We start from the raw sequence: 21,044 nt of genomic DNA, 5'->3' as shown, positions 1-21,044 counted from the left end.
TATGCTACATGAAGTGGAAAGCAATATCCTTTTGGTGAACAAGAATTCAACTTCCAGTGACAACTGAGAAAATAATCCCCTCTTTATGTGAAGAAAGGACTAGTATTTATCAGTATTTAACTCTAAATGTCGACATGCCGTAGGTGCAAAAAGAGTCCATGGAATATTTAGAAAACCAAATTCAGATTAATACGCCAAGAAGCCAGTAGACTTAATTTCTTAAATAAATACAATGCAAATAATATAAATGGGAATATCATGCCGTGATAACTAACAATATCATTTTTGGTAAATGTGTTTTCTTTTTTTAAATCGGTTATTAAAAGGGGAAAAATAAATGTTGTAAAATGTGAGCAGTGTGCAGTTTATTTCTTCTTGTGTGTGTTTAATTAAAAATCTGTGCACGTGCATATAATTTAGAGGGAACACAGGGGCTCATCTGTTTATTTTACAAAACATACATAGATGTCTCAAAATACTCATACCTCAAAACAATACTGTATCTACGTACAAGCCGGCCTCAGCTTGGATGCACGCTAGCTGCCAACACAATAATACAATTAGCAGGTGGCTTTATTACCAGCGTCCCAGAACAATGGAGAAATAAATTAAACAATATTATTACCCCCATGCTGCGATAATTTATTTGGCCCTATGGAGGACAATGTAACCCAGGCAGGCAAGGAATAAACTGTGAAGTTATGTGCTATGTGTTTCTATGGGCTCCATTAGCGAAGTGAGAATATAGCTTTTTTTAAAGAGATTATACTGTTGCCATATATTATTGGGTAATTACTTTTACTTATATTAAAAAAAGTCCATAGGGCTGTTTTACCCTTATGACAATATCATATAATACAAACAGACTCTCCTTAACCCCTTAGCTGCAATAGATTGGTTGAAAATGTTGAGAAGCCATTTCTGCTATCCAAAGAGTTAAAAAAAAAAGAAAATACAAATTAGTAAAACTATGCAAATTAGTAATATAGCTAGTTATCCATTTGCTGTACTTGTTAGAAGCAACTACTGATGTATTTCACAATGACAAACTCTAAGCTTAATCTGTTTTAATTTTGTGGTTGGTTTGCCCTTCTAGCTATTTTATTTGTTGGTTATTAGGCAGATGTTACTCCATCACTGAGTAACAAACAGAGAGCTAGATTACAAGTGGTGCACTAATGTTAGTGCGGCCCACAATAATCAATATAGGGCTTGATTACAAGTGGCCCGGTATTTTTTTTTTTGCAATCATGAAAACTCCGCTAAGATTATCATTTTTGCGCTTGTCTATAATTTGTCTAAATATGTGTTTCTACATAAATATAAGTGTTTATGTGTTTATATATGTAAATATGTATATACACATATAAGCACGTATATATACACACATACTGTATATATATATATATATACACACACACACAAAAACGTTTCAGTTAAAAAACTTGAAACATTAAATATAATTTTTATTCAATTTTAATCATTTTTAATGTGTTTTAAATATACATACTTTACTTCACTTAGAAGAAAATGTTCTTTTTATTTTTAAATATATATATATGTTACAATATATATGTTACGATATATATGTTAAAATATATATATATATAAATAAAATAATACGAAAATTTTCTTCAACGTGAAGAACGTTGGAATGTAAAATATTCATAACTATCTTCAGTTTTAGCCCTATTGGTCTAATGAGGTGTTGGGTTAGCACGAGAGCAACAAGTGTTTTTTTTTTTAACACCATGCCCCATTGAAGTATATGAGAGAAGTTGTGCTACTAGCGCTGATGATTGGATCAGCAGCATTGTCCGCTTGGGACCAGCAGTGCACTGCAAGTCTAGAGCTGTATTTTTACTGTGTATTTAACCCCATTACCGGGGTTTAAACACCCAGTGCTGCAGGGTTGATAGTCTTAAAATGACATGCTGTAATGGATTAGAGAATTTCATTTTTTATTATAATTCAACAGGACAAAAGTTAAGCCTCTGCATCATGCAAAACTGAGTGTACACATATTAATGGAGAGTCAATGTGGTTAAACCTCTCTCTCTTGTTTAATATACGGAAGCAAAATATCTCAAAAATATGCTCTAAAATGAACCCCCTTACACCATAACCTTCCTCTCTTTAATAGATAGCTAAGGTGCACTGAATGTCAATCAAGAATCCTATTAGTATCAAAACAATATGTTATAGTGTGTATGTGCATATATACTATATATATATATATATATATATATATATATATATATATATATATATATACTGTATATATTTAAACATTACTTAGAATCCAAATAAAGCAGTATTTAAATCCCCCATTATTTTATATAAATGAACAAGTTATTCTCTAATTATGGAATTTTATGACTTTTTTGTCTAGCAGTACCACAACTCCTTCTGTTATGGAATGGTTTTGATTTGTACTTACTTTCTCAGCCGAATTCTAGATGTTACACATTCTTTGTGGCTTTTACATTTGACATTAATTATGCATTTGCATGCTCATTTTCTTACTCTGCAGTAAAATGTCACAGACACTCATGTGGTACAGATCCCATTTGCTTTATTTCTGGCGGTTAAAAACACTGACAGCACAATTTCACAAGTTCACAAAGCTTCACTTACCTTACAGCCTATGACAGCCTAGGAGTTTTTTTTATATATATCTTCTGGTTAATCACGTCATTAGAAGGCGAGCTCAATTAACTCTGCCACATAGACCTGCAGCACATTGTGTAATAATCCTTGTTTGACAACCAAGGTGGTTAATTTGTCTTGTTATGCCGGGTACAAACAAAAAAAATCACCAAGCTTTAAACTGATTTTTGGAAAATACTACAACAGTGGTCTATGTCACACTGGGGCAGATTGTCCAGTCTTAGAAATTCCTCTGTTATTCTAACCATCCCATTCATGAAACGCTTATAGATATCTTCTTTTTTAGTAAACGGGTTCTGCAGAACCAATAAAATATTTTGCTAATTAATCTAGCAGAGGCTAGAGAGGCTGTTAGTGAATATACGCCGCTAAAACGTTTATATTCTAGAAAGAATAAAATGAGCGTTATGTTTCAGCTTTGTCTTAGAAGTTTTGAGAATTTGATTTATGATTTTGTACAAACTTTAAATAATTACCTATTGAGGGTTTTTTTTCTTTGATATTTTACCCTTTTTTGGTTTATTAATTTTTTTCTTTTACTTACATTTGTATTCAAAAAAGAGAAAAAAAATTCAAACAAAAGTTAATAAGGGTCTAATTTCATATCAGCAATTATTTGAGTTAACACATAGGGCTAGATTACAAGAGGTATGGAGTTTTTGTTGGCACACAATGTACTTTAATACTATTTGCAATGCATTTTTTATTATAGATGTTGCAAGTAGTATGGAGTTCGCTACAAATGAGTCATTTCCCCTAGGTAATGTATGAAAGGCCGTACTAAAATTATTCATGACGGATAACGTGAATGCACAAAGCAGATTGAGCAATGTTTTCAAGAGCAGAACGTATCCAACAACTTGTAAAATGAGAGCAATCAGTGCACTATTACCGTTTTGCACTATCTATTGAAAATATAGGCACCCTGTGTATGTTTTTTGTGTGCTAAAGTGATTTGATTTTAAACTTTTTAACCAACAACTTGTAAAAAATTATGGAGCATCATTGATTGCAAAAGGCAGAGCAAAACATAAATGTTAATTGTATTCCACTTGTAATCTAGGCCATAATGTGTAATTGTATCCAAACATATGGAATGTAAGGTTCATTATATACATACAATTAAAATTCTAATATTGGCATTTAAATTACTAGCACTATTATCAATAATAGATAATACAATGTACAATAATAAAGTGTCCAATAATCTGGTAAACAATATACTATGTTCCCCTAAGTGACTTGTTGCCAAGATACGGAGTAAGAGATCATGAAAAATGCACTTTGACAATGAAAGCAAGGAGGGACTTACCACTTTCGCTGTCAGACTTGTTCTCATGCTCAGTGTCAGTCAGTGTCAGGGCAGAGTTAGAGCGACTTGACAGACAGGAACTGCGTCCAGATTTCACACCCCTTCCCCAAAGCCTCATGGCATGTTCTGGAGACATCACACCTTCATTTTCAGTTTCTGCATCTGAGCCAGCATTTATTGAGTAGCCTCTGTGTGGGAGCCCCATATCAGCACAAAATGCCAGTCCTCGACGGGAGGCCGGTTCACAAACGCCTAATTGCCTCAAGGTGAAATTCTGTCCTGAATGTTTTAAAGAAGTAATAGAATAACAAAGAAAAAAATGAGTTATCTGTCCCCCAATATCGGTAAAAACAAAAAATAAAAATACCTCCTAAATATGCAAACTACTCCTGTATCACAATGCTATTTTCAGTAACATGCATAAAGCAAGCCCTGGACGGCACCTATGCAGGGGAAGGGCATTTGACCCCTGTATGGGTGTACAGAAGGAGGTGTTGTGGGTGGTAAGGGGTGGAGATAGGTGGGGCTTAGAGGAGGGTATAAAATAGATAGGAGGGACTGAAAAGAGCACCAAAAATATTGTAGAAGAGGGTAAGTGTGGAAGAAAGCTCCCTCCCTTATGTTAAGAAAAGGTGATTGTCGCAGCTGTGGTGGTGGAGTGCTTGCTGGGTGGAATAGCATTTGTATGGGTACCTCCTGATTTTAGGAGAAGAGTAGGTGAAATGTTATCTGTTAAAATGGGGATGCTATGGGGGCAAGCACTGGCTGGGGTATTTAATGTTTCAGTTATTTATGGTTATAATGTAATTGTTAAAATAAAATCTGCGGCCTTTGTAACCCAGATTTCGAGTTGTGTTTTTATTTAAGGAAGTACCTATTAGAGGGGTCAGTTTCGGTCAACTAGTTTCTCTAGTTTCTATTGTTAGGATCACTTTCCAGTGTAAGGGACACATTCTTTGGTAGGTGAACGTGTTTAGAATTTAAGAGGTGCTCTCAGGTGTCAAAAGTACCCAAAACAGAGACAGACAAGGAAGGGTCAACACATGAAAAGAATTCAAATTGCAGGTCTCTACAAAAGTGTGAAACAAGATTAAAAGATTAATGAGGATTGTATTACACTACTGAAAATAACATAGTCTAGTGAATTCAAGATATCTCTCTAGTAGGTTTAATTGTCATATCCCTAATGTTTATTACAAAAAAATAAGAAAACAATTAAAGGAACACTGATCCCAATTTTTTTCTTTCGTAATTCAGATAGAGCATTACATTTTAAGCAACTTTCTAATTTACTCCTATTATCAAATTTCCTTCGTTCTCTTGCTATCTTTATTTGAAAAAGAAGGCATCTAAGCTTTTTTTTTTTGTTCAGCACTCTGGACAGCACATTTTTATTGGTGCATGAATTTATCCACCAATCAGCAAGAACAACCCAGGTTGTTCACCAAAAATGGGGCGGCATCTAAACTTACATTCTTGTATTTTCAAATAAAGATACCAAGAGAATGAAGAAAATGTAATAATAGAAGTAAATTAGAAAGTTGCTTAAAATGTTATGCTCTATCTGAATCATGAAAAAAAAAATTGGGTTCAGTGTCCCATTAAGGAAAAACAAACCATAATGCTTTTCACTTAAACTTATGCACATGTTATATTAAGAAAGATCAATAATTTATTTTCGCAACAACATATGATTCTGCCCTTTTTAGCTAAACTGAGATCAGTAGGAACCAGTCATGAAATTACTCCTAGATGTTCACAATGCAATACCTTAAAATATTTATACATGAGAGAAATTATAATATAAACAGTAAATAAGTAAATATAAACCAACAGTAACAATTCATTAATTGGGAGCAACACTGCAGGGCCACTATAGCCTCTTTTAATTTTACATATCCATCCATCTTATATATATATGTACAGTATATTATGCTTTTTACATTAGTAGGAGACACACACACACACACACACACACATATATATATATATATACACACACACACACACACACATATATATATATATACACACACACACATATATATATATATATATACACACACACACACACACACATATATATATATATATATACACACACACACATATATATATATATATACACACACACACATATATATATATATACACACACACACACACACACATATATATATATACACACACACACACACACACACACATATATATATATATATACACACACACACACACACACATATATATATATATATACACACACACATATATATATATATACACACACACACATATATATATATATACACACACAAACACACACACACATATATATATATATACACACACACACACATATATATATATATATACACACACACACACACACACATATATATATATATACACACACACACACACATATATATATATATACACACACACACATATATATATATATACACACACACACACACATATATATATATACACACACACATATATATATATATACACACACACACACATATATATATATATATACACAAACACACATATCGTATTCATTGTTCCCTATAAGTAATGTTTTGTATTCTTTAATAAATGGTTGTACAATTGAAAACCTTACATTTCTTTTCACTTTCTTAAATTAATACACTTGCTATAATAATGTTAACATAAGCCTTAATAAAGTTTCAACTTTAATTAGTAAAGAAATGATTCAAGAGAAAACATACATTGGCACATAAATTTCAATATGTTCTAGAATAGAAAATAATCATATTTAAAATAAGGCAGAGAAGCAAATATGTATTTCTTCAATGTGCTGGATAATCTGTTAAGCTATCCCAAGTGTTTTACATACAAAATATATAAAGAGGAAATAAATAGAAAAGTCTGTTGATTCAACAGATATTCATCTTATTCATTTGTATTCTTTTAATCAACAACATAATGCTACCAGACGTTATCTATTTTGCCAAAGAAAACTGTATGTTAATTTTTTAAAGGACACAGCAGTGATATATCAGACTTGGAGTGAATTTAATCTTCCTCCGTTTTGTGTCATACAGAGCTTTTTTAATGGGAAATTCACATGCCTGTATCTGTTTTACGTAGCTAATCAAGACAGAATGTTAAATCAACTGCAATAATTCATTTTAATTGTGCAGAAGGCCCGAATTTCCAGACACAGATTTTTTTCATAATTGCAAGTCTTTTTATAAAATACAAATGTATGTATGCCTGATCCTAAATATGTATATATGTGGTTAAAGGGACAGTCTAGGCCAAAATAAACTTTCATGATTCAGATAGAGCATGCAATTTTAAACAATTTTCCAATTTACTTTTATCACCAATTTTGCTTTGTTCTCTTGGTATTCTTAGTTGAAAGCTTAACCTAGGAGGTTCATATGCTAATTTCTTAGACCTTGAAGCCCACCTCTTTCAGATTTTATCAGTTTTTCACCACTAGAGGGTGTTAGTTCACATATTTCATATAGATAACACTATGCTTGTGCACGTGAAGTAATCTGGGAGCAGGCACTGATTGGCTAGACTGCAAGTCTGTCAAAAGAACTGAAAAAAGTGGCAGTTTGCAGAGGCTTAGATACAAGATAATCACAGTGTTTAAAAGTATATTATTATAACTGTGTTGGTTATGCAAAATTGGGAAATGGGTAATAAAGGGATTATCTATCTTTTAAAACAATAAAAATTCTGGTGTAGACTGTCCCTTTAATGCTCATGCTCACCCTTACAAAATGGCCTACATGCGAATCATGCTAGAATCTCAAATATAGATGGCAAACATGACTGACAGCTCTTCCTTGTAAGTACAAGTTTATCGCTCATGCAGGCCCATTTATCAAGCTCCGTACGGAGCTTGAGGGGCCGTGTTTCTGGCGAGTCTTCAGACTCGCCAGAAACACAACTTATGAAGCAGCGGTCTAAAGACCCTGTCCGCCTGCTCTGAGCAGGCGGACAGGAATCACCGGAAATCAACCCGATCGAATATGATCGGGTTGATTGACACCTCCCTGCTGGCAGCCGATTGGCTGCGAGTCAGCAGGGGGCGGCGTTGCACCAGCAGCTCTTGTGAGCTGCTGGTGCAATGTTAAATGCAGAGAGCGTATTGCTCTCCGCATTTAGCGAGGTCTTGCGGACCTGATCCGCAGTGTCGGATCAGGTCCGCAAGCCCTTTGATAAATGGGCCCCTTATTATCCAACGTGTTGATCATTTTTACTTCCCTTCTTTTTTAGAGGTGGGTTTTGAATATTTGTCAGATGTTTGAATATACCCATATCTCTTCTGGGTAAAGGTGTATTGTCACCATGATTGAAGCATGGATTTAATGAGAATGTTTTGCGTTTATGTTTAAGTCTTCATTTCATAAGCAGCAGTCTACAGCAAGTTCTGGCAATGTAGGATTAGGCATATTATTTGTTCCCATTAGTGGCTAGATATAACTCCACAGAGGAAAATACACTCTTGCTGTCAGAAAGTGCTATACATAAAGCCATTTGGCCAGAGCTTCTCTTCTAATATTCTTCTAACTATTCAATCAGTGCTAAATCTATACATTGACCAGGTAGGACCACGGGACCCTGGCTGCATTTAACATAAGTAACACATAGGTACAGCAGATTCTGGCTAAATTGTATTGTTTGTTTATTAAATAAATAGCCTTGGATTAGTTGGGTATCAGCACACTGAACTTTAATCAACAAGACTGCTGTTTTGGGTTTACATTGTAGTGGAAGGATAGTTGGTGGGGGGGGGGGGGCACATACTTTAATTCCTGGTTACAGGCATTACAGTGTTTTCGTTTAGCCCTGTACTGAACGTGAAACAAAAAACATTCCACAAAACTTTGTCATTAAGGCAATAAGCCAAATTCATAGATGCTTGTGAGGTTGTCAGTGACCCTCATTGTAAAGGCGACATCAAGTTAGAAATGTACTAAGCATTGTTATACCTATATTTTCTACAGATCTGTTATTGGCCCCTCCTATCATTAACATCTATATCTGTGCATTGTATAAAATATAAACTCTTGCACATGGCTGAAACACAGTAATTATAAATGTTTGTGAGTGTAAAATATTAACACATCTGGTTTGTTATAGAAAAGGAATCTCACTGAATAGTACGAGGGATGTTTTTGAGATTTTGTGGGCACAAGAGAGAGGATGACTGTGGGCACCTGCCGAGCATGCATAATCCATAAGGCTCTGTTGCCCTGTAAAATATCTAGACGTGGTTTGTCTCTCACCGTTTCAAAGCTGACTAAGCTGTTTTTTTGCTTTTACTTTGTTTAAGTTTTATTTTGTGCACGATAGATTGGATTATTCTATTAAGGATGTTTTTCCTTGTTTTAATTTGTTTGTTCAGTAAAGTTTTAAAGCCATATTTGCAATGGCAATGAAACATATATATATATATGTGTGTGTGAATATATATATATATATATATGCAGTATATATATATATATATATATATATATACACACACACACAGTATATAAATTTAAAGATACTAGCAGGACAAAAATGTTACTCGCCACTTCTAATACCACCCACACCCACTTTACACTCTCCCTTCTCTCTCAGGGCATATCATGTCTTTACACTCTCCCTTCTCTCTCACGGCATATCTTGTCTTTTACACTCTCCCTTCTCTCTCAGGGCATGTCATGTCTTTACACTCTCCCTTCTCTCTCAGGGCATGTCATGTCTTTACACTCTCCCTTCTCTCTCAGGGCATATCATGTGTTTACACTCTCCCTTCTCTCTCAGGGCATATCTTGTCTTTACACTCTCCCTTCTCTCTCAGGGCATATCTTGTCTTTACACTCTCCCTTCTCTCTCAGGGCATATCGTGTCTTTACAATCTCCCTTCTCTCTCAGGGCATATCTTGTCTTTACACTCTCCCTTCTCTCTCAGGGCATAACATGTCTTTACACTCTCCCTTCTCTCTCAGGGCATATCTTGTCTTTACACTCTCCCTTCTCTCTCAGGGCATATCTTGTCTTTACACTCTCCCTTCTCTCTCACGGCATATCTTGTCTTTACACTCTCCCTTCTCTCTCAGGGCATATCTTGTCTTTACACTCTCCCTTCTCTCTCAGGGCATATCTTGTCTTTATACTCTCCCTTCTCTCTCAGGGCTTATCATGTCTTTACACTCTCCCTTCTCTCTCAGGGCATATCTTGTCTTTACACTCTCCCTTCTCTCTCAGGGCATATCGTGTCTTTACACTCTCCCTTCTCTCTCAGGGCATATCCTGTCTTTACACTCTCCCTTCTCTCTCAGGGCATATCTTGTCTTTACACTCTCCCTTCTCTCTCAGGGCATATCATGTCTTTACACTCTCCCTTCTCTCTCAGGGCATATCTTGTCTTTACACTCTCCCTTCTCTCTCAGGGCTTATCATGTCTTTACACTCTCCCTTCTCTCTCAGGGCATATCATGTCTTTACACTCTCCCTTCTCTCTCAGGGCATATCTTGTCTTTACACTCTCCCTTCTCTCTCAGGGCTTATCATGTCTTTACACTCTCCCTTCTCTCTCAGGGCATATCTTGTCTTTACACTCTCCCTTCTCTCTCAGGGCTTATCATGTCTTTACACTCTCCCTTCTCTCTCAGGGCATATCTTGTCTTTACACTCTCTCTTCTCTCTCAGGGCATATCTTGTCTTTATACTCTCCCTTCTCTCTCAGGGCATATCATGTCTTTACACTCTCCCTTCTCTCTCAGGGCATATCTTGTCTTTACACTCTCCCTTCTCTCTCAGGGCATATCTTGTCTTTACACTCTCCCTTCTCTCTCAGGGCATATCTTGTCTTTACACTCTCCCTTCTCTCTCAGGGCATATCTTGTCTTTACACTCTCCCTCCTCTCTCAGGGCATATCATGTCTTTACACTCTCCCTTCTCTCTCAGGGCATATCTTGTCTTTACACTCTCCCTTCTCTCTCAGGGCATATCTTGTCTTTACACTCTCCCTTCTCTCTCAGGGCATATCATGTCTTTACACTCTCCCTTCTCTCTCAGGGCATATCATGTCTTTACACTCTACCTTCTCTCTCAGGGCATATCATGTCTTTACACTCTCCCTTCTCTCTCAGGGCATATCTTGTCTTTACACTCTCCCTTCTCTCTCAGGGCATATCATGTATTTACACTCTCCCTTCTCTCTCAGGGCATATCTTGTCTTTACACTCTCCCTTCTCTCTCAGGGAATATCTTGTCTTTACACTCTCCCTTCTCTCTCAGGGCATATCTTGTCTTTACACTCTCCCTTCTCTCTCAGGGCATATCATGTCTTTACACTCTCCCTTCTCTCTCAGGGCATATCTTGTCTTTACACTCTCCCTTCTCTCTCAGGGCATATCTTGTCTTTACACTCTCTCTTCTCTCTCAGGGCATATCTTGTCTTTACACTCTCCCTTCTCTCTCAGGGCATATCATGTCTTTACACTCTCCCTTCTCTCTCAGGGCATATCTTGTCTTTACACTCTCCCTTCTCTCTCAGGGCATATCATGTATTTACACTCTCCCTTCTCTCTCAGGGCATATCTTGTCTTTACACTCTCTCTTCTCTCTCAGGGCATATCTTGTCTTTACACTCTCCCTTCTCTCTCAGGGCATATCATGTCTTTACACTCTCCCTTCTCTCTCAGGGCATATCTTGTCTTTACACTCTCTCTTCTCTCTCAGGGCATATCATGTATTTACACTCTCCCTTCTCTCTCAGGGCATATCATGTATTTACACTCTCCCTTCTCTCTCAGGGCATATCTTGTCTTTACACTCTCTCTTCTCTCTCAGGGCATATCTTGTCTTTACACTCTCCCTTCTCTCTCAGGGCATATCGTGTCTTTACACTCTCTCTTCTCTCTCAGGGCATATCTTGTCTTTATACTCTCCCTTCTCTCTCAGGGCATATCTTGTCTTTACACTCTCCCTTCTCTCTCAGGGCATATCTTGTCTTTACACTCTCCCTTCTCTCTCAGGGCATATCATGTCTTTACACTCTCCCTTCTCTCTCAGGGCATATCTTGTCTTTATACTCTCCCTTCTCTCTCAGGGCATATCTTGTCTTTACACTCTCCCTTCTCTCTCAGGGCATATCTTGTCTTTACACTCTCCCTTCTCTCTCAGGGCATATCGTGTCTTTACACTCTCCCTTCTCTCTCAGGGCATATCTTGTCTTTACACTCTCCCTTCTCTCTCAGGGCATATCTTGTCTTTATACTCTCCCTTCTCTCTCAGGGCATATCTTGTCTTTACACTCTCCCTTCTCTCTCAGGGCATATCTTGTCTTTACACTCTCTCTTCTCTCTCAGGGCATATCTTGTCTTTACACTCTCCCTTCTCTCTCAGGGCATGTCATGTCTTTACACTCTCCCTTCTCTCTCAGGGCATGTCTTGTCTTTACACTCTCCCTTCTCTCTCAGGGCATATCTTGTCTTTACACTCTCCCTTCTCTCTCAGGGCATATCATGTATTTACACTCTCTCTTCTCTCTCAGGGCATATCTTGTCTTTACACTCTCCCTTCTCTCTCAGGGCATATCATGTCTTTACACTCTCCCTTCTCTCTCAGGGCATATCTTGTCTTTACACTCTCCCTTCTCTCTCAGGGCATATCATGTCTTTACACTCTCCCTTCTCTCTCAGGGCATATCATGTCTTTACACTCTACCTTCTCTCTCAGGGCATATCATGTCTTTACATTCTCCCTTCTCTCTCAGGGCATATCTTGTCTTTACACTCTCCCTTCTCTCTCATGGCATATCTTGTCTTTACACTCTCCCTTCTCTCTCAGGGCATATCTTGTCTTTACACTCTCCCTTCTCTCTCAGGGCATATCTTGTCTTTACACTCTCTCTTCTCTCTCAGGACATGTCTTGTCTTTACACTCTCCCTTCTCTCTCAGGGCATGTCTTGTCTTTACACTCTCCCTTCTCTCTCAGGGCATATCTTGTCTTTACACTCTCCCTTCTCTCTTAGGGCATATCATGTCTTTACACTCTCCCTTCTCTCTCAGGGCATATCTTGTCTTTACACTCTCCCTTCTCTCTCAGGGCATATCATGTCTTTACACTCTCCCTTCTCTCTCAGGGCATATCTTGTCTTTACACTCTCCCTTCTCTCTCAGGGCATATCTTGTCTTTATACTCTCCCTCCTCTCTCAGGGCATATCTTGTCTTTACACTCTCTCTTCTCTCTCAGGGCATATCTTGTCTTTACACTCTCCCTTCTCTCTCAAGGCATATCATGTCTTTACACTCTCCCTTCTCTCTCAGGGCATATCATGTCTTTACACTCTCCCTTCTCTCTCAGGGCATATCTTGTCTTTACACTCTCCCTTCTCTCTCAGGGCATATCTTGTCTTTACACTCTCCCTTCTTTCTCAGGGCATATCTTGTCTTTACACTCTCCCTTCTCTCTCAGGGCATATCTTGTCTTTACACTCTCCCTTCTCTCTCAGGTCATATCATGTCTTTATACTCTCCCTTCTCTCTCAGGGCATATCATGTCTTTACACTCTCCCTTCTCTCTCACGGCATATCTTGTCTTTTACACTCTCCCTTCTCTCTCAGGGCATATCTTGTCTTTACACTCTCCCTTCTCTCTCAGGGCATATCTTGTCTTTACACTCTCTCTTCTCTCTCAGGGCATATCATGTCTTTACACTCTCCCTTCTCTCTCAGGGCATATCTTGTCTTTACACTCTCTCTTCTCTCTCAGGGCATATCTTGTCTTTATACTCTCCCTTCTCTCTCAGGGCATATCTTGTCTTTACACTCTCCCTTCTCTCTCAGGGCATATCATGTCTTTACACTCTCCCTTCTCTCTCAGGGCATATCTTGTCTTTACACTCTCCCTTCTCTCTCAGGGCATATCTTGTCTTTACACTCTCCATTCTCTCTCAGGGCATATCTTGTCTTTACACTCTCCCTTCTCTCTCAGGTCATATCATGTCTTTACACTCTCCCTTCTCTCTCAGGGCATATCTTGTCTTTACACTCTCCCTTCTCTCTCCGGGCATATCTTGTCTTTACACTCTCCCTTCTCTCTCAGGGCATATCTTGTCTTTACACTCTCCCTTCTCTCTCAGGGCATATCATGTCTTTACACTCTCCCTTCTCTCTCAGGGCATATCATGTCTTTACACTCTCCCTTCTCTCTCAGGGCATATCTTGTCTTTACACTCTCCCTTCTCTCAGGGCATATCTTGTCTTTACACTCTCTCTTCTCTCTCAGGGCATATCTTGTCTTTATACTCTCCCTTCTCTCTCAGGGCATGTCTTGTCTTTACACTCTCCCTTCTCTCTCAGGGCATATAATGTCTTTACACTCTCCCTTCTCTCTCAGGGCATATCGTGTCTTTACACTCTCCCTTCTCTCTCAGGGCATATCATGTATTTACACTCTCTCTTCTCTCTCAGGGCATATCTTGTCTTTACACTCTCCCTTCTCTCTCAGGGCATATCATGTCTTTACACTCTCCCTTCTCTCTCAGGGCATATCTTGTCTTTACACTCTCCCTTCTCTCTCAGGGCATATCTTGTCTTTACACTCTCCCTTCTCTCTCAGGGCATATCATGTCTTTACACTCTCCCTTCTCTCTCAGGGCATATCTTGTCTTTACACTCTCCCTTCTCTCTCAGGGCATATCTTGTCTTTACACTCTCCCTTCTCTCTCACGGCATATCTTGTCTTTACACTCTCCCTTCTCTCTCAGGGCATATCTTGTCTTTACACTCTCTCTTCTCTCTCAGGGCATATCATGTCTTTACACTCTCCCTTCTCTCTCAGGGCATATCTTGTCTTTACACTCTCTCTTCTCTCTCAGGGCATATCATGTCTTTACACTCTCCCTTCTCTCTCAGGGCATATCATGTCTTTACACTCTCCCTTCTCTCTCAGGGCATATCTTGTCTTTACACACTCCCTTCTCTCTCAGGGCATATCTTGTCTTTACACTCTCCCTTCTCTCTCAGGGCATATCTTGTCTTTACACTCTCCCTTCTCTCTCAGGGCATATCTTGTCTTTACACACTCCCTTCTCTCTCAGGGCATATCTTGTCTTTACACTATCCCTTCTCTCTCAGGGCATATCTTGTCTTTACACTCTCCCTTCTCTCTCACGGCATATCTTGTCTTTACACTCTCCCTTCTCTCTCAGGGCATATATTGTCTTTACACTCTCTCTTCTCTCTCAGGGCATGTCTTGTCTTTACACTCTCCCTTCTCTCTCAGGGCATATCTTGTCTTTACACTCTCTCTTCTCTCTCAGGGCATATCATGTATTTACACTCTCCCTTCTCTCTCAGGGCATATCTTGTCTTTACACTCTCCCTTCTCTCTCAGGGCATATCTTGTCTTTACACTCTCCCTTCTCTCTCAGGGCATATCTTGTCTTTACACTCTCCCTTCTCTCTCAGGGCTTATCATGTCTTTACACCCTCCCTTCTCTCTCAGGGCATATCTTGTCTTTACACTCTCCCTTCTCTCTCAGGGCATATCATGTCTTTACACTCTCCCTTATCTCAGGGCATGTCTTGTCTTTACACTCTCCCTTCTCTCTCACGGCATATCATGTCTTTACACTCTCCCTTCTCTCTCAGGGCATATTTTGTCTTTACACTCTCCCTTCTCTCTCAGGGCATGTCATGTCTTTACACTCTCCCTTCTCTCTCAGGGCATGTCATGTCTTTACACTCTCCCTTCTCTCTCAGGGCATATCATGTATTTACACTCTCCCTTCTCTGTCAGGGCATATCTTGTCTTTACACTCTCCCTTCTCTCTCAGGGCATATCATGTCTTTACACTCTCCCTTCTCTCTCAGGGCATATCTTGTCTTTACACTCTCCCTTCTCTCTCAGGGCATATCATGTCTTTACACTCTCCCTTCTCTCTCAGGGCATATCTTGTCTTTACACTCTCCCTTCTCTCTCAGGGCATATCTTGTCTTTATACTCTCCCTTCTCTCTCAGGGCATATCATGTCTTTACACTCTCCCTTCTCTCTCAGGGCATATCTTGTCTTTACACTCTCCCTTCTCTCTCAGGGCATATCATGTCTTTACACTCTCCCTTCTCTCTCAGGGCATATCTTGTCTTTATACTCTCCCTTCTCTCTCAGGGCATATCATGTCTTTACACTCTCCCTTCTCTCTCAGGGCATATCTTGTCTTTACACTCTCCCTTCTCTCTCAGGGCATATCTTGTCTTTACACTCTCCCTTCTCTCTCAGGGCATATCATGTATTTACACTCTCCCTTCTCTCTCAGGGCATATCTTGTCTTTACACTCTCCCTTCTCTCTCAGGGCATATCTTGTCTTTACACTCTCCCTTCTCTCTCAGGGCATATCATGTCTTTACACTCTCCCTTCTCTCTCAGGGCATATCTTGTCTTTACACTCTCCCTTCTCTCTCAGGGCATATCTTGTCTTTACACTCTCTCTTCTCTCTCAGGGCATATCTTGTCTTTACACTCTCCCTTCTCTCTCAGGGCATATCATGTATTTACACTCTCCCTTCTCTCTCAGGGCATATCTTGTCTTTACACTCTCTCTTCTCTCTCAGGGCATATCTTGTCTTTACACTCTCCCTTCTCTCTCAGGGCATATCATGTATTTACACTCTCCCTTCTCTCTCAGGGCATATCATGTATTTACACTCTCCCTTCTCTCTCAGGGCATATCTTGTCTTTACACTCTCTCTTCTCTCTCAGGGCATATCTTGTCTTTACACTCTCCCTTCTCTCTCAGGGCATATCGTGTCTTTACACTCTCTCTTCTCTCTCAGGGCATATCTTGTCTTTATACTCTCCCTTCTCTCTCAGGGCATATCTTGTCTTTACACTCTCCCTTCTCTCTCAGGGCATATCTTGTCTTTACACTCTCCCTTCTCTCTCAGGGCATATCATGTCTTTACACTCTCCCTTCTCTCTCAGGGCATATCTTGTCTTTATACTCTCCCTTCTCTCTCAGGGCATATCTTGTCTTTACACTCTCCCTTCTCTCTCAGGGCATATCTTGTCTTTACACTCTCCCTTCTCTCTCAGGGCATATCGTGTCTTTACACTCTCCCTTCTCTCTCAGGGCATATCTTGTCTTTACACTCTCCCTTCTCTCTCAGGGCATATCTTGTCTTTATACTCTCCCTTCTCTCTCAGGGCATATCTTGTCTTTACACTCTCCCTTCTCTCTCAGGGCATATCTTGTCTTTACACTCTCTCTTCTCTCTCAGGGCATATCTTGTCTTTACACTCTCCCTTCTCTCTCAGGGCATATCATGTCTTTACACTCTCCCTTCTCTCTCAGGGCATATCTTGTCTTTACACTCTCCCTTCTCTCTCAGGGCATATCATGTCTTTACACTCTCCCTTCTCTCTCAGGGCATATCATGTCTTTACACTCTACCTTCTCTCTCAGGGCATATCATGTCTTTACACTCTCCCTTCTCTCTCAGGGCATATCTTGTCTTTACACTCTCCCTTCTCTCTCAGGGCATATCTTGTCTTTACACTCTCCCTTCTCTCTCAGGGCATATCTTGTCTTTACACTCTCCCTTCTCTCTCAGGGCATATCTTGTCTTTACGCTCTCTCTTCTCTCTCAGGGCATGTCTTGTCTTTACACTCTCCCTTCTCTCTCAGGGCATGTCTTGTCTTTACACTCTCCCTTCTCTCTCAGGGCATATCTTGTCTTTACACTCTCCCTTCTCTCTCAGGGCATATCATGTCTTTACACTCTCCCTTCTCTCTCAGGGCATATCTTGTCTTTACACTCTCCCTTCTCTCTCAGGGCATATCATGTCTTTACACTCTCCCTTCTCTCTTAGGGCATATCTTGTCTTTACACTCTCCCTTCTCTCTCAGGGCATATCTTGTCTTTATACTCTCCCTCCTCTCTCAGGGCATATCTTGTCTTTACACTCTCTCTTCTCTCTCAGGGCATATCTTGTCTTTACACTCTCCCTTCTCTCTCAGGGCATATCATGTCTTTACACTCTCCCTTCTCTCTCAGGGCATATCATGTCTTTACACTCTCCCTTCTCTCTCAGGGCATATCTTGTCTTTACACTCTCCCTTCTCTCTCAGGGCATATCTTGTCTTTACACTCTCCCTTCTTTCTCAGGGCATATCTTGTCTTTACACTCTCCCTTCTCTCTCATGGCATATCTTGTCTTTACACTCTCCCTTCTCTCTCAGGTCATATCATGTCTTTATACTCTCCCTTCTCTCTCAGGGCATATCATGTCTTTACTCTCTCCCTTCTCTCTCACGGCATATCTTGTCTTTTACACTCTCCCTTCTCTCTCAGGGCATATCTTGTCTTTACACTCTCCCTTCTCTCTCAGGGCATATCTTGTCTTTACACTCTCTCTTCTCTCTCAGGGCATATCATGTCTTTACACTCTCCCTTCTCTCTCAGGGCATATCTTGTCTTTACACTCTCTCTTCTCTCTCAGGGCATATCTTGTCTTTATACTCTCCCTTCTCTCTCAGGGCATATCATGTCTTTACACTCTCCCTTCTCTCTCAGGGCATATCTTGTCTTTACACTCTCCCTTCTCTCTCCGGGCATATCTGGTCTTTACACTCTCCCTTCTCTCTCAGGGCATATCTTGTCTTTACACTCTCCCTTCTCTCTCAGGGCATATCATGTCTTTACACTCTCCCTTCTCTCTCAGGGCATATCATGTCTTTACACTCTCCCTTCTCTCTCAGGGCATATCTTGTCTTTACACTCTCCCTTCTCTCAGGGCATATCTTGTCTTTACACTCTCTCTTCTCTCTCAGGGCATATCTTGTCTTTATACTCTCCCTTCTCTCTCAGGGCATGTCTTGTCTTTACACTCTCCCTTCTCTCTCAGGGCATATAATGTCTTTACACTCTCCCTTCTCTCTCAGGGCATATCGTGTCTTTACACTCTCCCTTCTCTCTCAGGGCATATCATGTATTTACACTCTCTCTTCTCTCTCAGGGCATATCTTGTCTTTACACTCTCCCTTCTCTCTCAGGGCATATCATGTCTTACACTCTCCCTTCTCTCTCAGGGCATATCTTGTCTTTACACTCTCCCTTCTCTCTCAGGGCATATCTTGTCTTTACACTCTCCCTTCTCTCTCAGGGCATATCATGTCTTTACACTCTCCCTTCTCTCTCCGGGCATATCTTGTCTTTACACTCTCCCTTCTCTCTCAGGGCATATCTTGTCTTTATACTCTCCCTTCTCTCTCACGGCATATCTTGTCTTTACACTCTCCCTTCTCTCTCAGGGCATATCTTGTCTTTACACTCTCTCTTCTCTCTCAGGGCATATCATGTCTTTACACTCTCCCTTCTCTCTCAGGGCATATCTTGTCTTTACACTCTCTCTTCTCTCTCAGGGCATATCATGTCTTTACACTCTCCCTTCTCTCTCAGGGCATATCATGACTTTACACTCTCCCTTCTCTCTCAGGGCATATCTTGTCTTTACACACTCCCTTCTCTCTCAGGGCATATCTTGTCTTTACACTCTCCCTTCTCTCTCAGGGCATATCTTGTCTTTACACTCTCCCTTCTCTCTCAGGGCATATCTTGTCTTTACACACTCCCTTCTCTCTCAGGGCATATCTTGTCTTTACACTATCCCTTCTCTCTCAGGGCATATCTTGTCTTTACACTCTCCCTTCTCTCTCACGGCATATCTTGTCTTTACACTCTCCCTTCTCTCTCAGGGCATATCTTGTCTTTACACTCTCTCTTCTCTCTCAGGGCATGTCTTGTCTTTACACTCTCCCTTCTCTCTCAGGGCATATCTTGTCTTTACACTCTCTCTTCTCTCTCAGGGCATATCATGTATTTACACTCTCCCTTCTCTCTCAGGGCATATCTTGTCTTTACACTCTCCCTTCTCTCTCAGGGCATATCTTGTCTTTACACTCTCCCTTCTCTCTCAGGGCATATCTTGTCTTTACACTCTCCCTTCTCTCTCAGGGCTTATCATGTCTTTACACTCTCCCTTCTCTCTCAGGGCATATCTTGTCTTTACACTCTCCCTTCTCTCTCAGGGCATATCTTGTCTTTACACTCTCCCTTCTCTCTCATTGCATATCATGTCTTTACACTCTCCCTTATCTCAGGGCATGTCTTGTCTTTACACTCTCCCTTCTCTCTCACGGCATATCATGTCTTTACACTCTCCCTTCTCTCTCAGGGCATATCTTGTCTTTACACTCTCCCTTCTCTCTCAGGGCATGTCATGTCTTTACACTCTCCCTTCTCTCTCAGGGCATGTCATGTCTTTACACTCTCCCTTCTCTCTCAGGGCATATCATGTATTTACACTCTCCCTTCTCTGTCAGGGCATATCTTGTCTTTACACTCTCCCTTCTCTCTCAGGGCATATCTTGTCTTTACACTCTCCCTTCTCTCTCAGGGCATATCTTGTCTTTACACTCTCCCTTCTCTCTCAGGGCATATCGTGTCTTTACAATCTCCCTTCTCTCTCAGGGCATATCTTGTCTTTACACTCTCCCTTCTCTCTCAGGGCATATCATGTCTTTACAATCTCCCTTCTCTCTCAGGGCATATCTTGTCTTTACACTCTCCCTTCTCTCTCAGGGCATATCTTGTCTTTACACTCTCCCTTCTCTCTAAGGGCATATCTTGTCTTTACACTCTCCCTTCTCTCTCATGGCATATCTTGTCTTTACACTCTCCCTTCTCTCTCAGGGCATATCTTGTCTTTACACTCTCTCTTCTCTCTCAGGGCATATCTTGTCTTTACACTCTCCCTTCTCTCTCAGGGCATATCTTGTCTTTACACTCTCCCTTCTCTCTCAGGGCATATCTTGTCTTTACACTCTCTCTTCTCTCTCAGGGCATATCATGTCTTTACACTCTCTCTTCTCTCTCAGGGCATATCTTGTCTTTACACTCTCTCTTCTCTCTCAGGGCATATCATGTCTTTACACTATCCCTTCTCTCTCAGGGCATGTCTTGTCTTTACACTTTCCCTTCTCTCTCAGGGCATATCTTGTCTTT

The 21,044-nt window shown here is 40.1% G+C and overlaps 1 protein-coding gene across 1 annotated transcript in view; it reads right to left on the bottom strand.

Moving 5' to 3' along the window:
* Positions 1 to 3,938: 3,938 nt before the first annotated feature.
* Positions 3,939 to 21,044, bottom strand: part of LOC128647460 (teneurin-3-like) — a 708,055-nt gene continuing 690,949 nt past the window's right edge. Inside the window, exon 4 of the mRNA XM_053700247.1 lies at positions 3,939 to 4,261. Coding sequence (XP_053556222.1) covers positions 3,939 to 4,261 — 323 coding nt within the window. The remainder of the gene's footprint in view (positions 4,262 to 21,044) is intronic.

Source organism: Bombina bombina, chromosome 2 (genome assembly GCF_027579735.1).
Source record: "Bombina bombina isolate aBomBom1 chromosome 2, aBomBom1.pri, whole genome shotgun sequence".
NCBI classification, from domain to species: Eukaryota; Metazoa; Chordata; class Amphibia; order Anura; family Bombinatoridae; genus Bombina; species Bombina bombina.
Note: the sequence above shows the minus strand (reverse complement) of the source record. Positions and strands in the feature narration are given on the sequence as shown.